Raw genomic sequence first — 11,559 nt, 5'->3', positions numbered from 1 at the left:
CGCATGCTCGGGTTGTGTCGAGCTGACCGTGGCTGGCGGCTGAATAAACACATTCTTTCGCTAAGCTGTCTTCTTCAAGCTAACTTGAACCAAGCGTGGGCCTTCAATGAATTCACCGGAGAACAGCACATGTTTTCACGCTGTAAAGATGATGTGAGCATGGATGGCCTGGAGCTTTGTCAGCAACAAATGAGGAGAGTGAGCTATTTTTTTTTACTGAAAAGTCTTCTAATGTAAGGGCTGGAGTCTTCAGAATTCATCTCAAAAGAAAGCTTGAGTTTAATACAATAATGGTTTATTTGCCAGCAGCAATAACACCAACAGCAAAACCAGAGTGATATCCCAAAAGAATCAATGGATGACCCTGAGCCTGATCTCACTCTTCTCTGTCTGATGGGCCTGTCTGTGCACTGCTCCTGTCTACAGAGTGTATTTCCAAGCCTGTCTCAGAGTGCATTTAAAAAAAAAAAACATATTACATTTCACACAAATATTTAACAAAAGTACACACTCTCCAAGCTACTTCCGTGCTGGGTTATCATAGTGGTTGCATTTTTAGATACATAGATACTTCAGTGCTTTGTAAGACTACTATAATAGCATTAAAGATACATATATACTTCAATGCTTAGTTAAACTACCATAAAGCCACTTATTTTATATCCCTTCTTGCTTGTTATCATTCATTCAATCACTCTCCCACTACAAGCAAAGACCTGTTTAAAGACAACAATTAAGTAAAAAGCATTAGAAAGACTTGGGTGTGATGAATTGGACTCCAACCCGCAATTTCAGACGCAAATGATGGGCGTGCTAAAACCCATGGATAATAGCACGTCTGAGGGGGGGGGAGGTGTTCACTCTGTACCCGCTGTTCACGATTAAACCTAAATGAATGTTCAAAGTCAAACTTGTCAAAGCGCCGCCATCCTCAAGACAGTACCGCTGACCTATTGGACCATTTTATGACAGGCAGGTGGACTGTCACAGGAGTGATAACCATGATTGCATGGTATCTCAAAAGAGGTACAATTGTTGAGAAAAACAAGAGGGGTGGATTTCTATTACGTGGAAAACCTCCCCCTCCCTCCCTCCCTCCCCAGATCAGAGAAAAGTGTGGAAGAACATGATTTTGACTCAAAGACCAATTGGTGTGGTTGTGTTCTCTGGAATGACCCAGGCCTCAGTACTGTAAGTGCTGGTGTCTGAGTAGATGACTGAATAGTGCAATCTGGGCTAAGGTTAGCTCTCTTGTCCACAGATAAGTGGCACCAAAGCAAGAACAAAACAGGGGGACCGTGACTAGGAGCTAGGAGGGACTAGCAAAGAGAATGGTTGCAAAAGAAGGCACATACTTCTCTAAATGGAACAGTTGCTGCACTAGAATTGAACGGCAGAGTTGTGTTGGTACCACATAATAACCCAAAAAGAAGAAGAGTTAACAGTTAGAAGGCTGGTTAAAGAAAGATATTTTAAAGTGGAGACAGACTTTACACCATCTTCTGATCACAATTAGATTGGCTTACATGATATAAATGTTCCTCTGCACACATGTACAAAAGTAAGCAGCTGTTTACCCATGTGTCTGATATGTAATATGACGTTTGGCTTTTGAGTTATATTCTGAACATATGTTTATGTTTATCCTGCTGGTCCCAAAATGGTTTTAGGCTTTTTTACTTAAATGCATTTCTCACCAAATGCTGGAAAAGGGCATTTGAACATTGTGCTAAGTGAAAGTTGCTATGTGTTGTTTGGCGAAAAGTGAAGCTCTGGTATCTCTGTATTTATTTTTCATTTTCTCTTGGTGGTTTGTTTTGGTCTTTCTAATAACAGCTCAATGTTTCAGTTAAATTAATTATTTATATTTTAATGTCCACCACTGATAAGAACCCTGTGTTTTTTGTGGTGTTAGCTGTCTATCACACAATGAATAACAATTTTTGGTATTGCTGTAATGGTTCCGACTGATTGTCACAAATCACTGCTCATTACAGTCATAGAGCATTGAAATTCAAATGTCAAGATCCAGTGGTCTGCTATTTTTTAAACTCCTTTAAAGTCCTTTTTGAAAGTCCTTTTGCCTCCAGATTTATTGACAGCCAAAAACATCTATCATCATAGCCAGAATTACATAACAATGGAGATAATTCCAGAAAACTTTTCAATAAAGGTATCATTACACTTTAGAGGCACATTTAGAATATCCTGATTTTTTTTTTGTTAGTGTAGTTGCTGTGTCTGTTGAAAATAATTCTAAGAGCAACAAGTTAATCCATGTTAACTGTAAAAATTATTTGTGTATTCCCACAAGACATAATGTTGATGTTAATACACCGTACTGGTGTCATGTGGGAATGGCAGCCAGTGTTGTTACAGTAATTACCGCTGTTGTGCTTTTGCATGCCAATTCGTCATTCTACCACCTGGGGAAGGTTAACAGAAGCATCTTGAGACATCTTTGTATGTGAAAGTGTGCTATACAAATAAAATGCATTATTATTATTATTATTATTATTATTATTATGCCCACCCCCATTGATAAGGTGAGGGAGGTTTCTTGCCCCATTAGGGCTGAGAAGGGGAGGGTGTGGGATACCTTATACATGTGGCTCGGTGGGGGCAATAAATAATATATTTATTTTAACCAAACTGTCCTGTTTTCTGTGTGGAGTAGGGTGTGGAGCGGTTTTTATATCCACCTGTGTCGGGTGGAGTTAAGGGTCCCAGTTTAATCTGTGACAGATACATAAAGACACAAACACATCACTAACATATGCATGTATGATTTAAGATAGCAACCTTCAATTTTCTAATAAGCAGTACCAACTCAATTGTAAGTGTTTCCTCCTGGCTCTGCTTAGAATGCAGGCATCATTTAACTCCATCTGAGCAGTGCATTTTTTGCAAACATCACTGAGTACCATGTTGAACAGTTCTTAGATGCAATCTTGTTTTTTAAATAGCCTAATTGCTTGAATTTGGACACCACACAAACTGATTTGCAATTAATCTATAGCATAGCACACTCCTGTGTCAATGCTATTGATTTCCCTGTAATGTAAAAGCAGATGAAATGTTCATTACCTTGACATATGATGAAATGGGAGAGTGCTAATTAAGCACTGTGGCCCCATCATTCACTCTGCTCTGATAAAAGATGCCTATGCGCTGCATTCCTTGTCCCGTCTGCAGTGGCCTGTGGTAGCTCCCTTTAATCATGTCTTTCTATTGTAATGAAATATGTCTTCTTGAAAAATAGCCTAGAACCGCTCATACACAAGAGCACATTTTTGCACGTCAATCTATTTGCATCTGTGTTCATGCGTGTTTGGTAAAAAGTGTATTTTCCATTTTTTATATCTGCTAGACTACTACATTTACCAGAGGAAATGCATACTCCTGACAAAAACAAATTTGGTTGTAAAAGCCAAACCTATTTTGAAGCACTTTAAGTTACACTATGTAACAATTAACTTTTTGAGTTATGGTTTTATATGCAGCTAGTTTTGGTACCATCCTCAAATTAATTTTGATAGCACGGTCATGTGAACGACAGATATACACCTGTGTCTTCCCCACTAGCCATCCAGTATATGCCCTATGTTGTTCTGCGTAATGGGCTGGTAAACGCTCACCTTCAGCTCAATCTTTCCAAACTGAAATCATGGTATTCCAAGCCAATCTAAATATCCCACAAAATATTACCACATCCAACTTGGTTCATCTTCTGACCCCAACTAAAACTGCACGAATCTGCACTTGGGGGTTATGACTTTCTCTGAGCATGTCTTAAGATCGTGGCAGTTCACAGGCTATAATATTCGGAAGATTAGATCCTATTTCACACAATATGCTACATAATTTTTCTCTCACTCTTGCCTAGGACAGCCACTGGATCAGCATCAGCCTATTTAAATGCTGTGATTCAGCTCTATTCCCCCGCTTGACCACTGTCCTCTGATGAGCATCTGTTATCATTGGATTTTCTGGGCAGCAAGGGATCGCAGTCAAGGCACTTTTTGTTTGTGGTGCGTGTTACATGAGGGATGATGGAGTTTCAACACAATGACGCGCGCATGAACCTGGCCATCGCCCTCAGCGCAGCCCGACACGGAGCAACCGTCGCCAACTACACGAGGTGCTGGAGCTCCTCAAAAGCACAGACCCCCAGACCGGCACAGAGAAAGTGTGTGGAGCTCGCTGCAGAGACGTCGTCACAGGCATATGAATATGCACACTCAAAAAGTTTTTAAAAACTGCTAATTTGTTTGACCCATTCTTTAAAGATATAATCATAGTTTTGGTATTATTGTTATTATTATCATAAGAAGTATATTAATAATTGATGGTTATACTTTTAAATGATCAAACACTGTTTCTAATGTTTTGTAAGTCACATAGGAAAAAAGGGTCTGCTTAATACCTCAACTTTAATTTTAAGTGGAGTAAAACAAAAAGGTTCAAATCAAATCAGATCAAACTTTATTTGTACGGCGCATTTCATACACAAAGGTAACACAATGCGCCTCACAGTAGGAAAGAAGGGAAATAAAGGGGGGGGGTTACAAATACTAGTAAAGAGACATAGATAGATAAATAAGTAAACGTTCCATAAATGTAAAATAGATACATTTTACATGATAACAGGGCATCACATGACAACAGGGCATCACATAACGCATGTCAACAGGGCATCACATGTCAACAGGGCATCACATGACAACAGAGCATCACATGACAACAGGGCATCACATGACAACAGGGCATTTTGTTTTCTGTTGTGTTCTGTTAGCCGGGGCCGTACATGCATCCACTCGGCAAACAGGAAACACATTTTATGTAGCGTTCAACCTCTCATCTGTTCAATCTGCTTTATTGATTTGTATAAGTAACCAACCAACACCAAATCCATAGAAAAGGCTGAGCAGCAGCAACGGGTGGAATCAAACAGGTAGCCTATAGTTTAGTTTATTTTTATTTTTATTTATTGGTTTAATTGATAGGGAACAGGCATATTCATGAACATTGTATATAAAACACCATGTAAATATGCCAGAGTTAGTAAAAATAACTACTTTCCATCTGCAGTCCCTAGGCAGGTGACATAGGACAAACAAAGAGACAGACAGCAGTCAGAAAGCACTCATACACTAAACACTTAAACACATAATGGTGGCGTACATATAAACAACAGATAAACAGAACAAAAATACATGATGACAAGGACATGATCAACAAAAAACAGAACAGAAAAACATGATGACAAGGACATCATTCATCCGCCTCTATACTGTTTTGAATTTTGGGGATAGAATATGGGTGATGAATTGTGTCAGTTTAGAGGTGAGTGCATCTCTGATTGTCTAGGAGCCACTGTTTTAAGTGAGTTTTGAAGGTGTTAAATGAAGGGCACTCTCTTATTGGGAGGGGCAAGCTATTCCAAATTTTACCTCCTAGTTAAACCCCAGTATAGCCCAATTCATTCTGTAGACTGTGCTAAAGATCTTGTTGATCATTGTTGATATTTGAGCTCATTAGTAAGTCAAATTAAACCCATATCTTCTTCACTGTAGCAGAGAAATGTCAGCGCTTGCACCTCCCTTCTGTTCTCCTGAAGCAACATATTGATTATGATGGCTCAGTCTTAACCGCTACGATTCCCATTTACAGAGCCAAGACTGTATGAACATTGGATAACATTTTTTTTTTTTTTAAACATAGAATGAACACACAGCTAGGACCATGATTTTGACAAAAAGTGTTTAGATTAGTGGACTTTACCTTTACCACTAACAGTTATTTAAATGGAGCTTGTGTGAACATGACTATAATCAGACAAAAACATACTCTAAGCAATAATCCTTGTGCCAGAGAATTTTGGTGGGGTCTACGTTAATGGTGATATATATGGTTTAATATTTGTTGCTTTCACGTGATGAGCTGCTTTACTTCCGTTTATGAAAGTGAGAGAACTTTGCTTAGCTATCCAATAGAATCGTGAGAAATGCACAACGTGATGTTCCTCCCCTCGTGTATCATCTGACGTAGAAAGTGTCCGGGGTACTGAAAAGTCGATAAAGTGAGTAATCTCATATTCCCAACAATTGATTATGTTTTGGGGGAGACTTAATTGATTGTAGATACAGTTTTCATATTCTGAACAATTTATTTAGTTGCCTGTTTCACGTGTTTTTCTTGTGTTTTCTTTGGTAACGTGGTGTAGGCCTACAGTGGACTATTCGTGTGCCGGCGTAAAGTGAATAGGCTGCTATAGTCTGTGTGATATTTCAAGGAGTTGCATTGTTGCAGAGATTAGCCTAGATTTCGCAAAATTCCGATTAATCCTGGTAAAGTGAACTTTGTCGCAAACTAGTGTTGTTCATGGGGATACAATTTTTTTGACTGAACATTACATGCAGCATAATCACAGTAAACAAGATATTTTGGTGTCTTGATGTTTTAGTGTAGGTGCAAGGTTCAATAAATGGCATACATTTGTATTAAGCGATATTATCTTAAATGTGGTAAACATAGGCCTACATGAAAGGTGAAATAACCGTAATCTTTTTTCTCCCCTGAAAATGCTTAAAATGAAGAAAAGGGGATTAGTCATGGGACGCCTGGATGGAAAAGTGATCGTTCTGTCTGCTGCAGCGCAGGGGATTGGCAGGGCCTCAGCCATAGTAAGCTTCCTTTTACGACTAACACACTGCAGGTGTAAAAACATTTCCTAAGCAAAGGTCAGTCATGCAGCAGAAACTTCTGAACCGGTGTTCTCTATGTGAGCATGTTAATTGCAAACTGTAGGCTAGAAGTGTTTGTTTCCCTCATTGTCAGCATTGTAGGCTCTTGCTAAGGAGCTTGATCGTGTGGATGTGCTGTTCAATGTTGCTGGGTAACTTAACTTGGTTACCTTTAGTCCTGCCAAGAGGAACATTGTTATCCATACAAATGACTAACAAAAACAGATAAATGATATGACATCTTAGTCTGTCAAAATAAACTCTGCAGGGTTATACAATTATGAGTTGGTTTATATTGGAAATACCTGCCCAGTTTTTTGCAATCACAATTTTAACCTGTACCACTCTATTTCAGTGTCAGCTCTGTAGAATAACATATTTAAGACACATTTAAAGCCAGGGTATTATAACTAGTAATCATGCCCTCAGAATAACATAATTTTATGTTTAAATACAAACTATGTTTCCTCTCTGAATTCCGCTTTTGATCTACTTGTGTGGTTCATCCAAGTGTGGTTCCCCACAATACAAACAAACTACCTTTAACACCAACAGTTGTTTCTGTGGCATATGTGTGAACATGGCGGCTTGTCTGTTGCAAAGGACATTCCTTTTGAAGGCATACTGTGAATATGGGTCTTTCAACTGAAATTGGGCAGGGTACGGTCAGTTCTTTTCAACCATTATTTTATCTTAGAACAGGTTAGATCAGTGTGCAAAGGAGACCCAAAGAGACGAAAAAAGCAATGAATGGTATTGTTTCCATAACTGATCAATTCATTAAAAGGCTGACTATGGTGTATTACAGATTTTACAGCATTATTTGGCTGACCTTACTTGTATTTAGAAAAGAGAAAAAGAGTATCAGGAAAATACATTTCTATAGAAGTAATCAAAACTGACATGCGATTCCAGGCCTTTGCTAAGGAGGGAGCACAAGTAGTTGCTACTGATATCAACGAAGAAAAGCTGAAAGAACTAAATGGTGTTCCAGGTATGGTCCCTTTCATTGTGGTTTGCTGCTGCCATCTAATGGACAACAATCAAATATTTATGGACAAGCTCTATATATTGTTCAAATTGTTGTACTCTCTTCATGGTACATGGTACCTGTACAATAGAAGAATATCAGTAACAGTAATAGCAGTAATAGCTTTTTGATGGGACAGTAATGAAATACAGAATTAACACAGTGTTAAATATATTTTCTTGATACTTCATTTGTGAGTTAGATAGTTTGAATTCAAAAGACAGTATATGAAGTGACATAACCCTACTGACAATGACAGAGCTAGGCCTAATTTTGTTTCTCTTAATGTAAAGTGATTGTTATAGAATTCAGTATTGCTTAAGTATCTACATTTACAGTCCTTGACTTGTATTGTGTCATTGATATATTCCTTCTTATCAACAGTCTACCTTTTGTAAGTAAACACGTGTGTGTGTGTGTGTGTGTGTGTGTGTGTGTGTGTGTGTGTGTGTACACGCGTCTTTTACTACTCAGATGCTAATCTTATTAATGAAGATTCAAATCTTTGCACAACCCACCCTGTACACAAAAGTGATCAGCTTTTAAGGATTCTCTGCACTTTCCTCAATCTCATGTGATTTTAATTATTGTTCTTTAATTCATTCATACAATTTCTGTTTCATTAAGGAATTAAGACCAAGGTTGTTGATGTAACCAGGAGAGACCAAGTTGAGGCTCTTGCTAAGGAGCTTGATCGTGTGGATGTGCTGTTCAATGTTGCTGGGTAACTAAACTTGGTTACCTTTAGTCCTGCCAAGAGGAACATTGTTATCCATACAAATGACTTAACAAAGACAGATAAATGATATGACATCTTAGTCTGTCAAAATAAACTCTGCAGGGTTATACAATTATGAGTTGGTTTATATTGGAAATACCTGCCGAGTTTTTTGCAATCACAATTTTAACCTGTACCACTCTATTTCAGTGTATGTTATTTGTATGTCCAAACCTATTATTTATCATCTGTTGAACCCTACCATTGTTCTCTGTGGGCCTACAGGTCTCCATAACATTCAGTGTGTCTCTTAGATAAAGTTTATAATTACCACAGTTCCTTTCTCTTGTTTCAAACTAACCATTTACTTATCTGTCCATTCAGCTTTGTCCATCATGGCTCTATTCTGGACACCGAGGAGAAAGATTGGGACTTTACAATGAATGTGAACCTCCGCAGTATGTTCCTGATGATTAAGGCCTTCCTGCCCAAGGTGACCTTGACCTGCAAGTATCCCTCCTTCAGAGGATTATCAGAGAACACATGCTGCCCTATTTCTCTCCACTCTTATGTTCAGTGGTTTTAAAAATAAGAGCAACATTGGACTGGTAATGAACAGACATGCCCCCATCCGGATTCATGGATTAAGTACTGCGATGAGCCTTGACATATAGGGGTTAACACCTAATCCCTCTAGACCATAACACTGACCAAATTGCCTCAAGACTGTTGTTGTTCTAAGTACTCCTTAAATGTTTCTGTAAGAGTTGGTAAATGTTATGGTTAATGAAAATGGTAAACTAATAAACTGCTCACTGAAGGCTCACTTTTTAAATAGTTTAATTCAGATGTTCAAGTGAAAAATTCTTATTGGACATCAATTTTCTATTTGAATGCAGATGCTTGCCCAGAAATCAGGAAATATTATTAACATGTCATCGGTTGCCTCCAGTATCAAAGGTATTCAATTTGTGACAGTAAATGTTACATTCTGAAAAAAGATATATGATATTTTACAATATATGTTTGTACTTTCATACTATCACAAATTTAGATGCACTCAACCTAATCCTTCATTTGGTCACACGTATCATGATGTGTATGTAAAAATGTCTTCATTTTCTTGCTCAACACTTTAATGCCTAACATTCAGGTGTAGTGGACAGATGCGTCTACAGCACCTCTAAGGCGGCAGTCATTGGACTTACCAAATCTGTGGCTGCAGACTTTATTGACAAAGGCATTCGCTGCAACTGTGTCTGCCCTGGTACGTATCTTATCAATATTATTATTAGTAGTAGTAGTAGAAGTAGTAGCAGTGTTACTACATTTACCAATTCAGTTAGTTGTGTTGACTTATTGATTATAGTGTAATCTTTAAATTCTCTTCCTATAACGTGTTTTTGTAAACCTGCCAACCTTCGTGTTAACCTGAGATGGATGAAAACAAACTAATGACAAACATGACCTTATGCATATAGAGTTCAGTTTAGCCATTTTGTATCTTTTGTGGTCATAGGAACTGTGGACACACCATCGTTGAGGGACAGAATCCAAGCCAGACCCGATCCAGAACAGGTATTTCCCTCTGCCATGGGTCTATGTCATTACTAAGGTTAACGTTCCCTTTCAGAACTGTCACACAGAGGTACCCTGATAGTCAGACAGTCAGACAACAGAGTATAAACATCATGACATCTTTGTGATCAGATTCCTCCAGTAAGCATGCGTCTTACTTTGGTTTTTGCCCTTGCTGCTGTAAAAGATGCAGTCTGCGATTTGGTTTCGGTTGGTGAAAGGTTGTTGATATTTTTGCTCAACAGCCTGTCAAATTACTACCTTCCCAGCCATGCTCCTGAAGCATGTGTGTTGATTGGCTGGGATTGTTTATGGCTCCGTCCGAGACACTGTGTTGTGTTCCAATTTACAGAGCAAGGGCTGTGTACACTGAACGGACAGCTAGAGCACCATGCAATTAGCTGATTTTGACAAAAGGTATAGGGGATTAGAATCGCAGACTGCATCTTTAAATCGTGAGAGCAAAAAAACATGTTAGATCTTGGCAGATAGTTTTATGGCTTTTCTGGATTTTAGGCCATTCTAGGTCTTAATAGCCTACCTTAAAATTCTTCAGTTGTTGAAGAGCAGCATCTGAAAATGAAATATATTTACAATGAATTATTGTCCTACAGGCCCTGAAGGACTTCCTTGCCAGACAGAAGACTGGCAGAATGTGCACTGCTGAGGAAGTGGCCCATCTGTGTGTATACTTGGCCTCAGATGAGGTATGTTGTTCTCCTTTAGTATAACAATAATTTGAAACATTTTATTGCCTGTGCTTAAAGAGGTCAATTAAAATGTATACTCTCATTTCACAGTCAGCCTATGTGACAGGAACTGAACACATCATTGATGGCGGATGGAGACTTTGAAGAAGGCTGTTTTGCAATTCATTTTGTGTACCCTAACTCTTAAAGTGTAATCACTGTCATGTGATATGTGGTCTTGTTTGAAAATAAAATGTGATCAGACAAAGCTGGGTTTAATTATTTAAAATATTATTCTGCACAGCGAAATTACCTCTGAATGTAAAAGGGGATGTTTTCAAACTCCGTGCTATATTTCAGTCGGACACTTTTAATCCTCTCCTGCTTCTGTGGGACGTCCTCCTGTGATCTTGAACGATCCCCCATGCATCCACATTAGCGACATTTTGCCGGTGTGGCATGAGGTGGGTGATCGATTTAGTTTTTAATGGACGTGCCTAGAAATGTTTGTAGAACCGTATAGTGTAACTTTCTTGTATGAACTCTTCTTTATCGCCGAACTGCGTTAAGCGTGGGAAATCAGACGTTTTCAACATTAACTAGCACGTGAGGTAGTATCATAATAAAACGCGCGGCGAATTTTTTGGGGCTGTAACCAGGGCGGAGTGGAGGTGATTCCCTACTTAACATAAGTGACGTCAAGATATATGCAGTCCTAGGTGATGGTTAGCTAGCAAGTTGGCTAGTAAGCTAAGAGTCTTACCCCAGACCATATGCCACTGTTCTCTGTGCTAATGT

General features: G+C 38.7%; 1 protein-coding gene across 1 annotated transcript; it reads left to right on the top strand.

Annotated features, from left to right (window-relative positions):
- The first annotated feature begins 5,992 nt into the window (after positions 1 to 5,992).
- bdh2 (3-hydroxybutyrate dehydrogenase, type 2) lies at positions 5,993 to 11,029 on the top strand. Its single transcript, XM_080837889.1, has 10 exons — positions 5,993 to 6,082; positions 6,600 to 6,686; positions 7,662 to 7,740; positions 8,404 to 8,500; positions 8,879 to 8,987; positions 9,394 to 9,454; positions 9,648 to 9,761; positions 10,014 to 10,072; positions 10,687 to 10,779; positions 10,873 to 11,029. Exons 2-10 carry the CDS (start codon positions 6,615 to 6,617, stop codon positions 10,924 to 10,926), a joined length of 738 nt encoding a protein of 245 aa, XP_080694015.1. The 5' UTR covers positions 5,993 to 6,082; positions 6,600 to 6,614; the 3' UTR covers positions 10,927 to 11,029.
- Positions 11,030 to 11,559: the final 530 nt, after the last annotated feature.

Source organism: Sprattus sprattus (assembly GCF_963457725.1).
Source record: "Sprattus sprattus genome assembly, chromosome: 4".
Lineage (NCBI taxonomy): Eukaryota > Metazoa > Chordata > Actinopteri > Clupeiformes > Clupeidae > Sprattus > Sprattus sprattus.
This window is presented reverse-complemented; position numbering and strand designations above follow the sequence as displayed.